The sequence below is a fragment of the Chiloscyllium plagiosum genome, unplaced genomic scaffold (assembly GCF_037043375.1).
Source record: "Chiloscyllium plagiosum isolate Xiang-an unplaced genomic scaffold, Cpla_swu_hap1 HiC_scaffold_19, whole genome shotgun sequence".
Classification (NCBI taxonomy): Eukaryota; Metazoa; Chordata; class Chondrichthyes; order Orectolobiformes; family Hemiscylliidae; genus Chiloscyllium; species Chiloscyllium plagiosum.
The window spans coordinates 76,104,340-76,126,111 of record NW_028270157.1 but is presented as its reverse complement, the minus strand read 5'-3'; the positions used below and the strand labels follow the sequence as shown (position 1 = coordinate 76,126,111).

General features: G+C 48.8%; 1 protein-coding gene across 1 annotated transcript in view; it reads right to left on the bottom strand.

Annotated features, from left to right (window-relative positions):
- LOC148146813 (putative G protein-coupled receptor 139) overlaps positions 1–16,018 on the bottom strand; it is a 41,928-nt gene extending 25,910 nt beyond the window's left edge. Inside the window, exon 1 of the mRNA XM_087996919.1 lies at positions 15,886–16,018. Coding sequence (XP_087853045.1) covers positions 15,886–16,018 — 133 coding nt within the window. The remainder of the gene's footprint in view (positions 1–15,885) is intronic.
- Positions 16,019–21,772: the final 5,754 nt, after the last annotated feature.

Below are 21,772 nucleotides of genomic sequence, written 5' to 3'. Positions count from 1 at the left end.
GGTGAGTGCTGAACCAGAGGACACAGCTTAAAGATACGGGGTAGACCATTTAGGACAGAGATGAGGAGAAACTTCTTCACCCAGAGAGTGGTGGGTGTGTGGAATGCTCTGCCCCAGAGGGCAGTGGAGGCCCAGTCTCTGGATTCATTTAAGAAAGAGTTGGATAGAGCTCTTAAAGATAGTGGAATCAAGGGTTATGGAGATAAGGCAGGAACAGGATATTGATTGAGGATGATCAGCCATGATCATAATGAATGGTGGTGCCGGCTCGAAGGGCAGAATGGCCTACTCCTGCACCTATTGTCTATTGAAGGTTCTTTACACAGAGAGTTGTGAATGCATGGACTGCGTTGCCAGCGGTGTTGGTGGAAACAGAGTCATTAGGGACATTTAAGCAACTGCTGGGCATGCACATGGACAGCACTGAATTCAGGGGTATATAGGTTAAGTTATTATGGATGTAGGTTTGCTCGCTGAGCTGAAAGGTTCATTTCCAGACGTTTCATTACCTTACTAGGTAACGTATTCAGTGGACCTTATGGGAAGCAATGCTGAAAATTCCTGCTTTCTATTTATATGCTTGGGTTTCTTTGGGTTGCTGATGTCATTTCCTGTGGTGACATTATTTCCTGTGGTGAAGTCACTTCCTGTTCCTTTTCTCAGGGAGTGGTAGATGGGGTCTAGGAATTCTCATGCATGTCTCTGTTTGGCTTGTCCTCGGATGGATGTATTGTCCCAGTCGAAGTGGTGTCCTTCCTCATCCGTATGTGAGGATACTAGTGAAAGAGGGTCATGTCTTTTTGTGGTTAGTTGGTGTTCATGTTTCCTGGTGGCTAGTTTTCTGTCTGTTTGTCCAATGTAGTGTTTGTTATAGTCCTTGCACGGTATTTTGTAAATGACATTAGTTTTGCTCATTGTCTGTATAGGGTCTTTCAAGTTCATTAGCTGCTGTTTTAGTGTGTTGGTGGGTTTGTGGGCCACCATGATGCGAGGGGTCTGACTAGTCTGGCAGTCATTTCCGAGATGTCTTTGATGTAGGGGAGAGTGGCTAGGGTTTCTGGACGTGTTTTGTCTGATTGTTTGGGTTTGTTGCTCAGAAATCGGCGGACTGTGTTCATTGGGTAGCCATTCTTTTTGAACACACGGTATAGGTGATTTTCCTCTGCTCTGCGTAGTTCCTCTGTGCTGCAGTGTGTGTTGGCTCATTGAAATAATGTTCTAATGCAGCTTCATTTGTGGGTGTTGGGATGACTGCTTCTGTCGTTCAATATTTGGTCCGTTTGTGTTGTTTTCCTGTAGACGCTGGTTTGTAGTTCCCCATTGGCTGTTTGTTCTACTATGACATCGAGGAATGGCAGTTTGTTGTTGTTTTCCTCCTCTTTAGTGGATTTTATGCCAGTAAGGGTATTGTTGATGGTCTTGAAGGTTTCCTCTAATTTGTTTCATTTTGTGATGACAAAGGTGTCATCCACGAAGCAGACCCAAAGTTTGGGTTGGATGGTGGGCAGAGCTGTTTGTTCAAGTCTCTGCATTACTGTCTCTGCTAGGAACCCTGATATCAGAGATCCCATGGGTGTTCTGTTGGTTTGTCTGTAGGTTTTGTTGTTGAAGGTGAAGTGGGTGGTAAGGCATAGGTCCACTAGCTTGGTGATATTCTCCTTGTTGATGAAGTTAGTGGTGTTTGGTGTTTGTGTCTTTAGGTCTTCTAATAGTGTAGTCAGTGTTTCCTTGGCCAGGTTAATATTGATTGAAGTATAAAAGGCTGTTAAAAAATAAATAAGACCCCTTCCTCATCCAAGTCATTTATAAAAATCACAAAGAGGACACAGGTCCCTGTGGAACACCACTGGTCAGTAAGCTTCAGGCTGAATACATTCCATCTACAAACACCCTCTGTCTTCTATGGGCCAGTCAATTCTGTATCCAGACAGACAGGTTTCCCTAAATCCCATACCTCAATTTCGGAATGTGCCTACCATGGGGAACCTTATCAAATACCTTGCTAAAATCCACTGCTCTAGCTTCATCAATGTGTTTTGTCACATCCCCAAAGAACTCAATAAGGTTTGTGAGGGATGACCTTCCCCTCACAAAGCCATGAGCTGAAAATGTGTTGCTGGAAAAGTGCAGCAGGTCAGGCAGCATCCGAGGAGCAGGAGAATCGACGTTTCGGGCATAAGCCCTTCTTCACATTTTCAGCTCTGATCTCCAGCATCTGCAGTCCTCACTTTCTCCTCACAAAGCCATGCTGACTATCTCTAATCACAGCTGAAAATGTGTTGCTGGAAAAGCGCAGCAGGTCAGGCAGCATCCTGAAGAAGGGCTTATGCCCGAAACGTCGATTCTCCTGTTCCCTGGATGCTGCCTGACCTGCTGCGCTTTTCCCACAACACATTTTCAGCTCTGATCTCCAGCATCTGCAGACCTCACTTTCTCCTATCTCTAATCACACTATGCTTTTCCAAATAATTATAAATCCAGTCTCTCAGATCCACTCCAATAATTTTCACACCACCAAAGTAAAGCTGACTGGTAGTGAGAGAGAAGAAGAAGGGGAGAAGAAGAAGAAGAAGAAGGGGAGAAGAATCAGAAGAAGAAGGGGAGAAGAAGAAGGGGAGAAAAGAAAGTAGCTTTTTTATTTGTCATTTCTACCATTTCCAACTGTTACATTACAAAACGAGACAGTGTTCCTCCAGGACCAAGGTCTGTAATTCCCAGAGTTATACCCATTCCTTTCCTTGAACAAGGGAATAACATTTTCCACCCTCCAATTAACTGGTATTACTTTAGTGTACAGTGAGGACGCAAAGATCATCACCAAAGGTGCAACAATCTCTTCCCTCGTTTCCCGTAGTAACCTTGGGTATATCTGTATGGCCCAGGGGACTTATCTATCCTCACGTTTTTCAAAATTTCCAGCACATCTTCCTCCTTAGCATCAACCTGTTCGAGCATATCAGCTTGTTTCACGCTGTGCTCACAAACGACAAGATCCCTCTCTCTGCTGAATACCGAAGCAAAGTATTCATTAAGGACCACCTCTACCACCTCTGATTCCAGGCACAAGTTCTCTCCACTATCCCTGCTCGGCCCGACCACCACATTGGCCATCCTCTTATTCCTCACTTTAAGCGTAGAACACCTTGGGGTTTTCCTTAATCCTACTCCCCAATGGATTTTCATGCTCCTTTCCAGCACCAGTTCTGCAGCCACGTGTTCAGCTGCACTCGCTCTCTGTTCCTGACTTCAGTAGCCCGTTGGACTATTAGCAATCCTGAGATTACTGCTCTGCTCGTCCTGCCTCTTACCTCCAACCTCAATCCTTTTATTCACTTTTTAATTCCTCCTCCATTTTCCTAGCAATGTCATTGGTACTGATGTGTACAACAACTTCCAGTTGCTCACTCTCCCCCTTTAGAGTCATGTAGATTTGATTGGAGACATCCCTGATACTGAAACCTGTGAGGTAACATACCATCTGGGAGTTTTGTTCATGACCACAGAATCTCCTGTTTGTTCCTCTAACCACTGAATCTCCAATCACTTTCGCTCTCTATTCACCCCATTTCCCTTCTGAGCCAGAGAACCAGGTTCAGAGAAAATGGAATAAAAATAGAATATCATAGTGAATGTTTGCATGGTTATAGTCAAAGTAATGTATAGGTATTGTAGCATACTAAACTAACAGAGTAAGACTAAGGGGTTTAAAATGAACCAATCTTGTATATTGACGATTCAATTTCTTACCAAAGGGATAGGCGTGTCGATGCTCTCACTTTAACAACGTTATTTTGTCCTTGAGTTTTTTTAAAGAGGTGATAAAGGCAGAGGTTTAACAATGGCAGAGGAGTAGCCAATTCTCCCAGTTCAATTTGCTTTGTCTAATTTGCTGTGGCTGGAAAGATTTCAGCTTCAGCAGATGATTCATGACTGACTTTCGATCTGAAATTTCTCTGGATGTTGTTCCCTCCTGCCTGTCAGAACCTGTGTTTCAATTTACCTTTTTCCAAGTGGTGTGTCTTTGGGATATCACAGGATTGGAACAGTTACTTAGTTACATTGCTTTATCAGTTCCGTTAAGTTTTCCAACAGCTATATTTTTACTAAATTCCATTTTCTTTTGTTAGCACTCCATCTGTAGTGCTTAAATAAATTCAGTCTTGCTTAAAGGCTGGTGGTTTGACCAGCTTCATCACACCTGGAATGCCCACTTCATATCTACCTTTAAAATAAGAAAAAGTTAGGGTCTAGGCTACTTTCTAAAGATATTTTGAGGCGGGTCTGACCTAGTCCATAATAGAGAGAACACAAGAAACAGGAACAGTTCATTTAGCCCCTCGGGTCTGCTTTTCCATTCAGTAAGATCATGGCTGATCTGCTGTTGGCATCAACTCCTATTTCATATCCACTTCCTTGTAGCCCTCAACTCTCTGATATTTCAAAAGATCCATCACATTACAGGTGATCACCATTGCACTACATACACACACAGGTATTCCTACACATACACAAGGACACAGGTACACACAGACACCCACACACACCCTTATAGACACACACACTCCCACACTCACATGCACCCCCTCACAGACTTGAGACTCTCTGCACTCACTACACACACTTTCTCATACTCACAAACCCCCACCCCAGACAGACAGACACACACACACACACACACACACACACACGGACACAGACAAAGACCCACATGCACACATTTTGTGGGGTGAATTTGTACTTGCAGAGTTACATTTCACTTTGCTCAAAAACTGCATACGTTCATGTAGAACTCTGAGCTCAAAAACTGCATGAATTTATGTAAAACTCTTATCTCATTTTTAGATTAGAATCAATCTAAACATCAGGTCATAGACAGAGAACACAGGGGGCTAACACCTTCAACATATTGGTTCAGACTCCACTCTACAGGCTCACTGCCTTTATTCCTGATGAAGGGCTTTTGCCCGAAACGTCGAATTTGAAGCTCCTTGGATGCTGCCTGAACTGCTGTGCTCTTCCAGCACCGCTAATCCAGAATCTTCAACATATTGTCTAGCTGCAACAGCTAACCCGAGATTGCAACTTTGAAAAAAAGGGTTTTGTGATTTACACATGAAAGAAGTGAAACTATCACTGTATTCTAACAGATGAAAGGCTTAACAGACAATCAATTTTTCAATGTATAATTTCAGTTCTCAGAAGGGAAGGGGGAGAATAGAAAAGCGCTAGTGGTAGGGGACTCAATAGTTAGACAGATTGACAGGAGATTTTGTGGTCAGGAACAGGATTCCCGGAAGGTATGTTGCTTCCCCGGTGCCAGGGTCTGGGATGTCGCCGATTCTGAAGGGGGAGGGTGAGCAGCCAGAAATCGTGGCACATATTGGCACCAATGATACAGCCAGGAAAGGGACTGAGGATCTGAAAAGTGACTACAGAGAGTTAGGTTGGAAGCTGAAGAGCAGGAGAAGTACAGTAGTGATCTCGGGTTTGCTACCGGTGCCACGAGATAGTGAGATGAAGAACAGGCAGGGAATGTAGCTTAACACGTGGGGAGATTGAAGATCTCATAGGTGAGCAGTTTCTGGAAAAATGCAGAAGTAGCAGGGTTGTTGTTATGGGTGATTTCAACTTTCCCAATATCGACTGGAACCTCCTAAGTGCAGATGGTTTGAATGGAGCCGTTTTTGTCAGGTGTGTTCAGGAGGGTTTCCTTACTCAGTATGTAGTCAGACCGACGAGGGGAGAGGCCAGTTTGGATTTGGTGCTCGGCAACGAGCCAGGACAGGTGTCAGACCTCATGGTGGGAGAGCACTTTGGTGAAAGTGATCACAAATGCCTCACATTTGCCATAGCCTTGGAGAGGGTAAGGAGCAGTTACTGAGGGAAGATAGTGAATTGGGGAAAAGGAAATTCTGACACTATCAGATAGGAGTTGGGAAGTACAGACTGGGAGCAATTGTTCCACAGAAAGAGCACAGTAGACATGTGGAGACTATTTAAGGAGCAGTTGTCAAGAGTGATGCACAAATTTGTTCCTCTGAGACAGGTAAGAAGGGGTAAGATTAAAGAGCCTTGGATGATGAGAACAGAGGAGCTTCTCATCAAAAGGAAGAAGGCAGCTTACTTAAGGTGGAGGAAGCAAGGATTTAGCACAGCTTGAGAGGATTACAGGCTTACTAGAGACGAGCTCAGAAATGGACTGAGGAGAGCCAGGAGGGGGCATGAAAAAGGCTTGGCAAGAAGGATTAGGGAGAACCCAAAGGCATTTTACTCATACATGAGGAATAAGAGAATGATCTGGGAGAAGGTAGGGCCCATCAGGGATAGCGGAGGGAACTTGCGCGTGGATCCTCAAAGCTCCTTGCATGCTGCCTGAACTGCTGTGCTCTTCCAGCACCACTAATCCAGAATCTCAGCAGATAGGGGCAGCCCTGAATGAATTTTTTGCTTCAGTTTTCACCAAGGAAAGTGAACTTGTTGGAAATGAAAACTTTGAGGAGCTGGGATACAGGCTTGACCAGATCAAGATTGATGAAGATGATGTGCTAGAAATTCTGGAAAACATTAAGATTGATAAGTCCCCAGGGCCAGACCAGATTTAAGGAGAAAGTGAGGTCTGCAGATGCTGGAGATCAAAGTTGAAACTTTATTGCTGGAACAGCACAGCAGGTCAGGCAGCATCCAGGGAACAGGAGATTCGACGTTTCGGGCACAGGCCCTTCTTCAGGAATGAGCAGAGAGTGTTCAGCAGGAGAAGATAAAAGGTAGGGAGGAGGGACTTGGAGGAGGGGCGTTGGAAATGTGATAGGTGGAAAGAGGTCAAGGTGAGGGTGATAGGTCGGAGTAGGATGGAGGCGGAGAGGTCAAGAAGAAGACTGCAGGTCAGGAAGGCGGTGCCGGGCTGGAGGGATTCGGCTGAGACAAGGTGGGGGGAGGGGGGATGAAGAAACTGGTGAAGTCCAAGTTCATCCCCTGTGGTTGGAGGGTTCCCAGTCGGAAGATAAGACGCTCCTCCTCCGACCGTCGCGTTGTTGTGGTTTGGCGGTGGATGAGTCCAATGACCTGCATATCCTCGGTGGAGTGGGAGGGGGAGTTGAAATGCTGTGCTACAGGGTGGTTGGGTTGGTTCGTCCGGGTGGCCCAGAGGTGCTCTCTGAATCGCTCCGCAAGTAGGCGGCCTTCTCCCCAATATAGAGGAGGCCACACCGGCTGCAGCGGATGCAGTAGATGATGTGGGTGGAAGTGCAGGTGAATCTGTGGCGGATATGGAAGTTTCTTTTGGGGCCTTGGAGAGAAGTGAGGGGGGAGGTGTGGGCGCAAGTTTTGCACCTCCTGCGGTTGCAAGGGAAGGTGCCAGGAGTGGAGGTTGGGTCGGTGGGGGGTGTGGATCTGACAAGGGAGTCGCGGAGGGAGTGGTCTCTACGGAAAGCTGATAGGGGAGGGGAGGGAAATATATCCTTGGTGCTGGGGTCTGTTTGGAGGTGGCGGAAGTGACGGCGGATGATGCGCTGTACATCTACTACAAACCAACCGACTCCCACAGCTACCTGGACTACACCTCCTCCCATCCTGCCCCCTGTAAAAACGCCATCCCATTCTCCCAATTCCTTCGTCTCCGCCGCATCTGCTCCCAGGAGGACCAGTTCAAAATACGTACAACACAGATGGCCTCCTTCTTCAAGGACCGCAATTTCCCCCCCGACGTGGTCGACGGTGCCCTCCACCGCATCTCCTCCACTTCCCGCTCCTCCGCCCTTGAGCCCCGCCCCTCCAACCGCCACCAGGACAGAACCCCACTGGTCCTCACCTACCACCCCACCAATCTCCATGTACAGCGCATCATCCGCCGTCACTTCCGCCACCTCCAAACAGACCCCAGCACCAAGGATATATTTCCCTCCCCTCCCCTATCAGCTTTCCGTAGAGACCACTCCCTCCGCGACTCCCTTGTCAGATCCACACCCCCCACCGACCCAACCTCCACTCCCGGCACCTTCCCTTGCAACCGCAGGAGGTGCAACACTTGCGCCCACACCTCCCCCCTCACCTCCCTCCAAGGCCCCAAAGGAAACGTCCATATCCGCCACAGATTCACCTGCACCTCCACCCACATCATCTACTGCATCCGCTGCAGCCGGTGTGGCCTCCTCTATATTGGGGAGACAGGCCGCCTACTTGCGGAGCGATTCAGAGAGCACCTCTGGGCCACCCGGACGAACCAACCCAACCAACCTGTAGCACAGCATTTCAACTCCCCCTCCCACTCCACCGAGGATATGCAGGTCATTGGACTCATCCACCGCCAAACCACAACAACCCGACGGTCGGAGGAGGAGCGTCTTATCTTCCGACTGGGAACCCTCCAACCACAGGGGATGAACTTGGACTTCACCAGTTTCTTCATCCCCCCTCCCCCCACCTTGTCTCAGCCGGATCCCTCCAGCCCGGCACCGCCTTCCTGACCTGCAGTCTTCTTCTTGACCTCTCCGCCTCCATCCTACTCCGACCTATCACCCTCACCTTGACCTCTTTCCACCTATCACATTTCCAACGCCCCTCCTCCAAGTCCCTCCTCCCTACCTTTTATCTTCTCCTGCTGAACACTCTCTGCTCATTCCTGAAGAAGGGCCTGTGCCCGAAACGTCGAATCTCCTGTTCCCTGGATGCTGCCTGACCTGCTGTGCTGTTCCAGCAATAAAGTTTCAACTTTGATCTCCAGCATCTGCAGACCTCACTTTCTCCACATTCTCAAAAAACTCAATGCGGTTTGTCAGACACAATCTTCCCTTGATGAATCCATGTTGACGATTTCCAATCAAATTGTTGTTTGCCAGATGACTATAAATTTGTCCTCTGATTCTCTGAGATTTCAGGGAGGAGATTGCAGAGCCTATGGCGTTGATCTTTACGTCATCATTATCGACAGGTGTAGTGCCAAAAGACTGGAGGATAGCAAATGCTGTTTCCTTGTTTAAAAAGGGGAGTCGTGACAACCCTGGTGATTATAGGCCGGTGTGCCTCACTTTTGTTGTGGGTAAAGTGTTGGAAAAGGTTATAAGAGATAGAATTTTATAATCACCTGGAAAGGAATAATTTGATTAAGGATAGTCAATACGGTTTTGTGAAGGGTCAATCGTCCCTCGCAAACCTTATTGAGTTCTTTGAGATGGTGACCAAACAGGTGGATGAGGGTAAAGTGGTTGATGTGGTGTATATGAACTTCAGTAAGGTGTTTGGTAAGGTTCCAACAGTAGGCTATTGCACAAAATATGGAGTTTCGGGATTGAAGGTGATTTAGCAGTTTGGATCAGAAATTGGTGAGCTGAAAGAAGACAGAGGGTGGTGGCTGATGGGAAATGTTCATCCTGGAGCTCAGTTACCAGTGGTGTACTGCAAGGATCTGTTTTGGAGCCACTGCTGTTTGTCATTTATATAAATGACCTGGATGAGTGTGTAGAAGGATGGGTTTGTAAATTTGCGGATTATATTAAGGCCAGCAGAGTTGTGGGTAGTGCTGGTGGATGTTGTGGATTACAGAAGGACATAGATAAGCTGCAGAGCTGGGCTGAGAAGTGGCAAATGGAGTCAGTGTGAGGTGGTTCACTTTGGAAGAAGTAACAGGAATACAGAGTACTGGGCTAATGGTCAAATTCTTGGCAGTGCAGATGAACAGAGAGGTCTCGATGTCCAGGTGCATAAATCCCTGAAAGTTGCCACCCAGGTTGATAGGATTGTTAAGGAGGCATATGGTGTGTTGGTGTTTATTGGTAGGGGGATTGAGTTCCAGAGCCATGAGGTCATGCTTCAGCTGTACAAGACACTGGTGTGGCCGCACCTGGAATACTGCCTGCAGTTCTGGTCACCACATTATAGGAAGGATGTGGAAGCTTCGGAAAGGATTCAGAGGAGATTTACTGGAATGTTGCCTGGAATGGGAGGAAGGTTTTACAAGGGAAAGCTGAGGGAACTGAGGCTGTTTTCGTTAGAGAGAGGAAGGTTGAGAGATGACTTAATTGAGACATACAAGATAATCAGGGGTCAGATCGAGTGGACAGTGAGAGCCTTTTTCCTTGGATGGTGAAGGCTAACATGAGGGGACATATCTTTAAGTTGAGGAGTGATAGATTTAGGACAGATATCGGGGTAGTTTCTTTAATCAGAGAGTAGTAGGGGTGTGAAACGGCCTGCCTGCAACAGTAGTAGACTTGCCGATGTCAAGGGCATTTAAATGGGCATTTTTAATTCATATGGATAATAATGGAATGGTGTTGGTTCGATGGCCATCAGATTACTTCACAGTTTGATGCAACATCGAGGGCCGAAGGGCTGTACTGCGCTGTGACGTTCTATGTTCCTAGAGAATCCTTGGATAAATCCCATCCTGCCCAGGAGACTTACCTATTTTACACTTCCCAGAATTGCTAACACCTCCTCCTTGTGAACCTCAATCCCATCCAGAGTCAAGAGTGTGGTGCTGGAAAAGCACAGCAGGTCAGGCAGCATCCGAGGAGCAGGAGAGTCGACGTTTTGGGCAAAAACCCATCATCAGGTCTAGTAGCATGTATCTCAGTATTCTCCTCAACAACATTGTGTTTTCCTGTTGTGAATACTGATGAAAAATATTCATTTAGCACTTCCCCTATCTCTTCAGACTCCACACACAACTTCCTACTACTAATCTTGATTGGCCCTAATCTTATTCGCGTCATTCTTTTATTCCGGATATACTTATAGAAAATCTGAGGGATTTCCTTGATCCTATCCACCCACAACTTCTCATATCCCCTTCTGGCTCTTCTTAGACGCTCGCTTTAGGTCTTTCCTCATTAACTTATAACTCTCAAGTGCACTGACTGAGCCATCATGTCTCATCGTGACTTAAGCCTTCTTCTTCCTCTTGACAAGAGATTCAACTTCCTTTGTAAACCATGGCTCCCACAGTCGACAACCTCCTACCTGCCTGACCAGTACATACTTATCAAAGACAAGCAGTAGCTTTCCCTTGAATAAGCTCCACATTTCAATGGTGCTCATCTCCTGCAGTTTTCTTCCCCATCCTATGCATCCTAAAACTAGTTGAATTGCATCATAATTGCCTTTCGCCTATCTATAACTCTTTCTCTGCAGTATATACCTATTCCTTTCCATCACTAAAGTAAACATAACCAAATTGAGGTCACAATCACCAAAGTGCTCATCTACCTCCAAATCTAACACCAGCTTGGTTCATTCCCCCGTACCAAATCCAATGTGGCCTTGCCCCTTGTTGGTCTGTCTACATACTGTGTCAGGAAACCCTCCTGTACACATTGGACAAAAACTGACCCATCTAAACTACTTGAACTACAGTATTCCTAGTCAATATTTGGAAAGTTAAAGTCCCCCATAACAACTCCCATGTCACTCTCACTCCTATCGAGGATCATCTTTGCGATCTTATAGTCTACATTCTGGAACTACTCCGAGGCTTATAGAAAACCCCCAACCCCAGCCCATACTGCCTCAGCAGACGATTCCTCGAATGTCCTTTCTGCAACCGTAATACTGTCCTTCTATTCCAAGTGTGGTCAAACCAGAGTTTTATAGAGTTGCAGCAAAACTTCACAGCTCTTAAACTCAATCCCCCTGTTAATGAAAGCCAAAACACCATATGCTTTCTTCATGATCCCATCAACTTGGTTGGTAACTTTGAGGGATCTATGTACATGGGCCCCATGCTGCCAAGAATTGTGTATTTCAGCATTCAAATTCAGCATTGAGTTCGATCTGCCAGTTCTCAGCCCAGCTCTGCATCCTGACAATGTCACGTTGTAGCCTGCAACAACCCTCAACACTATCTACAACACCTTTATGTCTTTGGCAAACTTGTTAACTCACCCTTCCACATCTTCATCCAAGTCAATTATCAAAACTACAAACAGCAGAGGCCCGAGAACAGATCCCTGCAGGACACCACTGATCACTGGCCTCCAGGCGGAATACTTTCCATCCACTACTACTTGCTGTCTTCTTTCAGCCAGCCAATTCTCTATCCAGATCGCCAAATTTCCCTGTATCCCACAAGTCATAACTTTCTGAATGAGCTTATCAAATGCTGTATTGAAATCCATATAGACCATATTCACTGCTCGGCCTTCATCAACCTGTCTTGTCACATCCTCAAAGAACTCAGTAAGGCTTGTGAGACATGACCATGCCCCTCACAAAGCCATGCTGACTATCTTAAATCAAACCATGTTTTTCCAAATAGTCATAAATCCTCTCTCTCAAAATCATTGCCAATACCTTGCTTACCACAGACAAAAGACTGACTGCTCTGTAATTCCCAGGGATTTCCCTATTCTCTTTCTTGAACAGAGGAATGACATTCACCTCCCTCCAATCAGTTGGTACTATTCCCGTAGAGAGAGAGGATGCAAAGATCATCGCCAGAAGCGCAGCAATCTCATTCCTCGCTTCCTGTAATAAACTTCGATACATCTGATCTGGTCCTGGAGACTGACCTATCTTGATGTTTTCCAGAATTTCCAGCACTTCCACTTCCTTAATATCAATTTGTTCAAGAAATTTTAACCTGGTCCATGGTGTTCTCACAATCAACAAGGTCCCTGTCTCTTGTGAATACTGAAGTAAAAAACTTATTTATGCCTCCCTTACCTCTTCAGACTCAGGGCACAAGTTCGCTCCAATATCCCTGAACAGCTCTATCCTCTCTCTGATCATTCTCTTATTCCTCACATACGCGGAGCTTGCCTTTGGGTTTTCCATAATCCTTCTCACCAATGCTTTTCCGTGCCCCTCCCTCCTATCTCTCCTCAGTCCATTTTTGAGTTCTTCCGTCACTACCCTGAAATCCTCTAAAGCTGTGCCAGACCTTTGTTTCCTCAACCTTAAGTAAGCTTCCTTCCAACTTATGATGAGAAGTGCCTTTGATCTTGTCATCCAAGACTCGTTCACCCTACCATTCCTTCCCTGTCTCAGTGGGACACCGTTATCCAACACTCGCAAGAAGTGCTCCTTAAACAGCTTCCACATTTCTGTTGGGCATTTCCCGCAGAGCAATTGTTCCCAATTTGTACTCCACAGCTCCTGCCTAATAGCAGTGTAATTTCCCCTCCCCCAGTTAAAACCCTTCCCTCCTGTCTGTTCCTATCCCTCTCTATGGCTGTGATAAAGGTGAGGCAGTTGTGGTCACTGTCACTGAAATGCTCTCCCACTGAGAGATCTGACCCCTTGCCTGGCTCACTGCCTAACACCAAATCCATCTATGGCCTGTCCCCTTGTCGGCCAATCTACATATTGCATCAGGAATCCTTCCCGGACACACCTGACAAAATAGGCTCCATCCAGACCATCGGCACTAAGAACATTCCAATCAGTATTCGGGAAAACAAAATCACCCATAACAACAATTCTGTTAGACCTGCAGATCCCACCTTCCCCGGAAGGTACCCCAATGAACGATGTATCTGAAGCCCTCCCTCCCTCCCTCCATCCTGTGCCAGCCCTATAGCCACATGTTCAGCTGCACTCGCTCCCTGTTCCTCACCTCACTAGCACGTGGCACCGGTAGTAATTCTGAAATTACGACTCTGCTCATCCTGCTTTTTAGCTTCCACCCTAACTTCCTGAAATCACATTTTAGACCCTCATCCCTTTCCCTGGGTATGTCATTGGTGCCAATTTGCACTATGACCTCTGACTGCTCATCCTCCCCCTTTCAGAATCTTATCGACTCAATCAGAGACATCTCAGATCCGAGCACCTGGGAGGCAATGTACCTTCCGGGAGTCCCATTCGTAACCACAGAATCTCATGTCATTTCTTCAAACTGTTGAGTTTCCTACCACTTTCTATTCAACCCCCTTCCCTTCTGTACGGCAAGGCCAGGCTCAGTGCCAGAGACCAGGCTACTATGGCTTTCCCTGGTAGGTAGCACACCCCCCACCCCCACCCCCACCCCCACCCACCCAATTCAGTGTACTTATTATTGAGAGGAATAGCCACAGAGCATCCCTGCACTTTCTAACTGATCCGTTTCCGTCCTCTGACTGTAACCCCTCTACCTTTTTCCTGTACCTGAGGTATGACTACCTCCCTATAACTCCTCTCAATTACCCCTTCAGCCTACCTAATGATCCAAAGTTCATCCAGCTCCATCTCCAGTTCCCTAACGCAGTTTCAGAGGAGCTCAAGTTGAGTGCACTTCCTGCAGATGATGTCATTGAGGGCACTCATGATGACCATCACCTCCCACATTCTACAGGAGATGCATGTTGCTGTTATTGTGACTGAGGTGCAGTTACATTGTCAGCTCCAGGGGATCCCCGCACTGTCTGCCTGTTCCCTTTCCGCCCCCTGACTGTAACCCATTTACCTTTTTGTATCTATCCGAGCAGCTGACAATGTGCTGTACCTCAGTCACAATACAGCAACACCACGACTGCCTGTGAAGTTGATTGGAGATGCTGTTTTGGTGATGGCCTCGTGGTATTATCTCGAGACGATTAATCAAGGAACTCAGATAATGACCCAGACCATGGAGTCAAATCCTCCCAAAGTAGATTGTGGAAATTGAATTCAATCAAATACCTGGAATTAAGAACCTAATGAAACTATAATCGATTGTCAGAAAGCCAATCTGGCTCACTAAATTCCTTCAGAGAAAGTAATCGATCATCTTCACCTAGCCTTGGCCTATATGTGACTCCAAACCTGCAGCCATGTGGTTAACTCTGAACTGCACTTGGAAATGGCCAAGCCAGCCACTGAGTTATGCCAATCACTATGAAGGCTTAAAGAAATGAAACAGTGTGGATCTAGGCACTGGCAATGCACAACATGTGGACTGCAGCGGTTAAAGAAGGCAGCTCACCAACACTTTCTCAACAGCAACTAGGAAAAGAAAATAAATGCTGGCCCTTGAATAAATTAAAGAAGACCATACTCAGGGAAGAGAGGGTGATTCACTTTACACAGGGACTTGGATATATACCTAAATGATCATGATCTTCAAGAAGATGGAAAAGGTGAAAAATAAGTGAGATTCACCTCACATTTTATTTCCATTCCGACTGATCATTAGCAATCTCTTTGATTGCTTCTTTCTTTTCCCTGTCTCTCTCTTTCTTCATCTATTCAACTCATGCCTTCTCCCCTTCAAAGCAAACATCTCTGCAGCTGGCATAAATCACACAATTTCCCAGTTGTTTTCAGTTCTGATGTATGGTCAATCGATTGCAAAATGTTTTTCTCTCTACACAACTCTGCCTCAGTTTCCCCAGCACTTTCCCTGGTAGTTATTTGTGAAATTTGTTTTTATTCCAATTTGTATTATTTGAATTTAAGTTCTGCCATCAGCTGTGGTAGGATTTGAAACAGTGTCTTCAGTGTAATAACCTGTGCCTCTGAATTGCCAGTCCAGCAGCATTATTACAATGATGCAGTGTCCCTATCATGAACTAACCTTAGAGACAAGAACAAATTTGTGATCGAAGTATTTGTAATTGGAAGCATGACCAGAGGAGAGGTGGAACCATAAAGTCTGAATTTTACCAAGGTGTAGGTAATGGCTTATTCAGCAACAGCACTGATGCAGAGGAGGAGACTGGAGATATTATGGAGCTAGTATTGGATAGGTTTGGTGATGGGGAGAACACAGAGACATAAATCAGTTCAGGCCAAAAAAAGGGGCCCGAAGTTTTGAACAGTCTTGCTCTCAAATGTTTGTGAGCTGGAGGTCTGAAATTTGTGGATGATGCACTGAGTTTGTAACTGAAACTAGACAATAGCGTATTGCCTTTGCCAAATATGGGTAACAGAAATGGCAACTAAGTTCAACATGGTTTATGGAATTATTAAATGGACGGAGATAGAGAGGCTTACCAGGAACACCAACAATCGCAAGGATGGGATAGTAACCTTCTTGAATAATCATCAATACACCTCTTATCCGTTCTGGTAATGTTGAGTAATGCGAGTAAAGCAAGTAAAGACCCCAGAATAAACTCCTGTCCATCATTGTAACACCCCTGTCCATCACTGTAACATCCCAGTCCATCACTGTAACACCCCTGTCCATCACTGTAACATCCCAGTCCATCGCTGTAACTCCCCTGTCCATCGCAGTAACATCCCCTGTCCATCGCTGTAACTCCCCTGTCCATCGCTGTAACATCCCCTGTCCATCGCTGTAACTCCCCTGTCCATCGCTGTAACATCCCCTGTCCATCGCTGTAACTCCCCTGTCCATCACTGTAACACCCAGTCCATCGCTGTAACACCCCAGTCCATCGCTGTAACTCCCCAGTCCATCGCTGTAACTCCCCTGTCCATCGCTGTAACACCCCTGTCCATCGCTGTAACTCCCCTGTCCATCGCTGTAACATCCCCTGTCCATCGCTGTAACTCCCCTGTCCATCGCTGTAACATCCCCTGTCCATCGCTGTAACACCCCAGTCCATCGCTGTAACTCCCCTGTCCATCACTGTAACATCCCAGTCCATCGCTGTAACATCCCAGTCCATCGCTGTAACTCCCCTGTCCATCGCTGTAACATCCCCTGTCCATCGCTGTAACATCCCAGTCCATCGCTGTAGCTCCCCTGTCCATCACTGTAACACCCCAGTCCATCGCTGTAACTCCCCTGTCCATCACTGTAACATCCCAGTCCATCGCTGTAACTCCCCTGTCCATCACTGTAACTCCACTGTCCATCGCTGTAACATCCCAGTCCATCGCTGTAACTCCCCTGTCCATCACTGTAACACCCAGTCCATCGCTGTAACTCCCCTGTCCATCGCTGTAACTCCCCTGTCCATCGCTGTAACTCCCCTGTCCATCGCTGTAACTCCCCTGTCCATCGCTGTAACATCCCAGTCCATCGCTGTAACTCCCCTGTCCATCACTGTAACTCCCCTGTCCATCGCTGTAACATCCCAGTCCATCGCTATAACTCCCCTGTCCATCGCTGTAACTCCCCTGTCCATCGCTGTAACATCCCAGTCCATCGCTATAACTCCCCTGTCCATCGCTATAACTCCCCTGTCCATCGCTGTAACTCCCCTGTCCATCGCTGTAACATCCCAGTCCATCGCTGTAACTCCCCTGTCCATCGCTGTAACTCCCCTGTCCATCACTGTAACTCCCCAGTCCATCGCTGTAACTCCCCTGTCCATCGCTGTAACTCCCCTGTCCATCGCTGTAACTCCCCTGTCCATCGCTGTAACTCCCCTGTCCATCGCTGTAGCTCCCCTGTCCATCGCTGTAGCTCCCCAGTCCATCGCTGTAACACCCAGTCCATCGCTGTAACTCCCCTGTCCATCACTGTAACTCCCCTGTCCATCACTGTATCACCCAGTCCATCGCTGTAACTCCCCTGTCCATCGCTGTAACATCCCAGTCCATCGCTGTAACTCCCCTGTCCATCGCTGTAACTCCCCTGTCCATCGCTGTAGCTCCCCTGTCCATCGCTGTAACTCCCCTGTCCATCGCTGTAACACCCCAGTCCATCGCTGTAACACCCAGTCCATCGCTGTAACTCCCCAGTCCATCGCTGTAACACCCAGTCCATCGCTGTAACTCCCCTGTCCATCACTGTAACACCCAGTCCATCACTGTAACACCCCTGTCCATCGCTGCAACATCCCAGTCCATCGCTGTAGCTCCCCTGTCCATCGCTGTAACACACAGTCCATCGCTGTAACTCCCCTGTCCATCGCTGTAACATCCCCTGTCCATCGCTGTAACTCCCCTGTCCATCGCTGTAACTCCCCTGTCCATCACTGTAACTCCCCTGTCCCTCACTGTAACATCCCCTGTCCATCGCTGTAACTCCCCTGTCCATCGCTGTAGCTCCCCTGTCCATCGCTGTAACACCCAGTCCATCGCTGTAACTCCCCTGTCCATCGCTGTAACATCCCCTGTCCATCGCTGTAACTCCCCTGTCCATCGCTGTAACATCCCAGTCCATCGCTGTAACACCCCAGTCCATCGCTGTAACTCCCCTGTCCATCACTGTAACATCCCAGTCCATCGCTGTAACATCCCAGTCCATCGCTGTAACACCCCAGTCCATCGCTGTAACTCCCCTGTCCATCGCTGTAACATCCCCTGTCCATCGCTGTAACTCCCCTGTCCATCGCTGTAGCTCCCCTGTCCATCGCTGTAACTCCCCTGTCCATCGCTGTAGCTCCCCTGTCCATCACTGTAACACCCAGTCCATCGCTGTAACTCCCCTGTCCATCGCTGTAACATCCCCTGTCCATCGCTGTAACTCCCCTGTCCATCGCTGTAACATCCCAGTCCATCGCTGTAACACCCCAGTCCATCGCTGTAACTCCCCTGTCCATCGCTGTAACATCCCCTGTCCATCGCTATAACTCCCCTGTCCATCGCTGTAACTCCCCTGTCCATCGCTGTAACTCCCCTGTCCATCGCTGTAACTCCCCTGTCCATCGCTGTAACTCCCCTGTCCATCGCTGTAGCTCCCCTGTCCATCACTGTAACACCCCTGTCCATCGCTGTAACTCCCCTGTCCATCGCTGTACCTCCCCTGTCCATCGCTGTAGCTCCCCTGTCCATCACTGTAACACCCCTGTCCAGCACTGTAACACCCCTGTCCATCGCTGTAACACCCCTGTCCATCGCTGTAACTCCCCTGTCCATCGCTGTAACACCCCAGTCCATCGCTGTAACACCCCTGTCCATCGCTGTAACACCCCTGTCCATCGCTGTAGCTCCCCTGTCCATCGCTGTAACACCCCTGTCCATCGCTGTAGCTCCCCAGTCCATCACTGTAACACCCCTGTCCATCGCTGTAGCTCCCCTGTCCATCGCTGTAGCTCCCCTGTCCATCACTGTAACATCCCCTGTCCATCGCTGTAGCTCCCCTGTCCATCGCTGTAACATCCCAGTCCATCGCTGTAACTCCCCTGTCCATCACTGTAACACCCCTGTCCATCGCTGTAGCTCCCCTGTCCATCGCTGTAACATCCCAGTCCATCGCTGTAACTCCCCTGTCCATCGCTGTAACTCCCCTGTCCATCACTGTAACACCCCTGTCCATCGCTGTAGCTCCCCTGTCCATCGCTGTAACTCCCCTGTCCATCGCTGTAACTCCCCTGTCCATCGCTGTAACTCCCCTGTCCATCGCTGTAGCTCCCCTGTCCATCGCTGTAACTCCCCTGTCCATCGCTGTAACTCCCCTGTCCATCGCTGTAACACCCAGTCCATCGCTGTAACTCCCCTGTCCATCGCTGTAACATCCCCTGTCCATCGCTGTAACTCCCCTGTCCATCGCTGTAACTCCCCTGTCCATCGCTGTAACTCCCCTGTCCATCGCTGTAGCTCCCCTGTCCATCGCTGTAACTCCCCTGTCCATCGCTGTAACTCCCCAGTCCATCGCTGTAGCTCCCCTGTCCATCGCTGTAACACCCAGTCCATCGCTGTAACACCCAGTCCATCGCTGTAGCTCCCCTGTCCATCGCTGTAACACCCAGTCCATCGCTGTAACACCCAGTCCATCGCTGTAGCTCCCCTGTCCATCGCTGTAACACCCAGTCCATCGCTGTAACACCCCAGTCCATCGCTGTAGCTCCCCTGTCCATCGCTGTAACACCCCAGTCCATCGCTGTAGCTCCCCTGTCCATCACTGTAACACCCAGTCCATCGCTGTAACACCCCAATCCATCGCTGTAGCTCCCCTGTCCATCACTGTAACACCCTGTCCATCGCTGTAACTCCCCTGTCCATCGCTGTAACTCCCCTGTCCATCGCTGTAACTCCCCTGTCCATCGCTGTAGCTCCCCTGTCCATCACTGTAACTCCCCTGTCCATCGCTGTAACACCCCAATCCATCGCTGTAGCTCCCCTGTCCATCGCTGTAGCTCCCCTGTCCATCGCTGTAGCTCCCATGTCCATCGCTGTAGCTCCCCTGTCCATCGCTGTAACTCCCCTGTCCATCGCTGTAACTCCCCTGTCCATCGCTGTAACTCCCCTGTCCATCGCTGTAACTCCCCTGTCCATCGCTGTAGCTCCCCTGTCCATCACTGTAACTCCCCTGTCCATCGCTGTAACACCCCAATCCATCGCTGTAGCTCCCCTGTCCATCGCTGTAGCTCCCCTGTCCATCGCTGTAACACCCAGTCCATCGCTGTAACACCCCAGTCCATCGCTATAACTCCCCTGTCCATCGCTGTAACACCCCTGTCCATCGCTGTAGCTCCCCTGTCCATCGCTGTAACTCCCCTGTCCATCGCTGTAACTCCCCTGTCCATCACTGTAACTCCCCTGTCCCTCACTGTAACTCCACTGTCCATCACTGTAACACCCAGTCCATCGCTGTAACTCCCCTGTCCATCGCTGTAACTCCCCTGTCCATCGCTGTAACATCCCAGTCCATCGCTGTAACTCCCCTGTCCATCGCTGTAACATCCCAGTCCATCGCTGTAACACCCCAGTCCATCGCTGTAACTCCCCTGTCCATCGCTGTAACATCCCCTGTCCATCGCTATAACTCCCCTGTCCATCGCTGTAACTCCCCTGTCCATCGCTGTAGCTCCCCTGTCCATCGCTGTAACACCCAGTCCATCGCTGTAACTCCCCTGTCCATCGCTGTAACTCCCCTGTCCATCGCTGTAACTCCCCTGTCCATCGCTGTAACTCCCCTGTCCATCGCTGTAGCTCCCCTGTCCATCACTGTAACACCCCTGTCCATCGCTGTAACTCCCCTGTCCATCGCTGTAGCTCCCCTGTCCATCGCTGTAACTCCCCTGTCCATCGCTGTAACTCCCCTGTCCATCGCTGTAGCTCCCCTGTCCATCGCTGTAACTCCCCTGTCCATCGCTGTAACTCCCCTGTCCATCGCTGTAACTCCCCTGTCCATCGCTGTAACTCCCCTGTCCATCGCTGTAGCTCCCCTGTCCATCGCTGTAACACCCCTGTCCATCGCTGTAACTCCCCTGTCCATCGCTGTAGCTCCCCTGTCCATCGCTGTAACTCCCCTGTCCATCGCTGTAACTCCCCTGTCCATCGCTGTAACACCCCTGTCCATCGCTGTAACTCCCCTGTCCATCGCTGTAACACCTCAGTCCATCGCTGTAACACCCCTGTCCATCGCTGTAACACCCCTGTCCATCGCTGTAGCTCCCCTGTCCATCACTGTAACACCCCTGTCCATCGCTGTAACTCCCCTGTCCATCGCTGTAACATCCCAGTCCATCGCTGTAACTCCCCTGTCCATCACTGTAACACCCCTGTCCATCGCTGTAACTCCCCTGTCCATCGCTGTAACTCCCCTGTCCATCGCTGTAACTCCCCTGTCCATCGCTGTAGCTCCCCTGGCCATCACTGTAACACCCAGTCCATCGCTGTAACTCCCCTGTCCATCGCTGTAACACCCCAGTCCATCGCTGTAACTCCCCTGTCCATCGCTGTAACTCCCCTGTCCATCGCTGTAACTCCCCTGTCCATCGCTGTAACATCCCAGTCCATCGCTGTAACACCCCTGTCCATCGCTGTAACACCCAGTCCATCGCTGTAACACCCCTGTCCAGCGCTGTAACTCCCCTGTCCATCGCTGTAACTCCCCTGTCCATCGCTGTAACTCCCCTGTCCATCGCTGTAACATCCCAGTCCATCGCTGTAACTCCCCTGTCCATCGCTGTAACTCCCCTGTCCATCGCTGTAGCTCCCCTGTCCATCGCTGTAACTCCCCTGTCCATCGCTGTAACTCCCCAGTCCATCGCTGTAACACCCAGTCCATCGCTGTAAC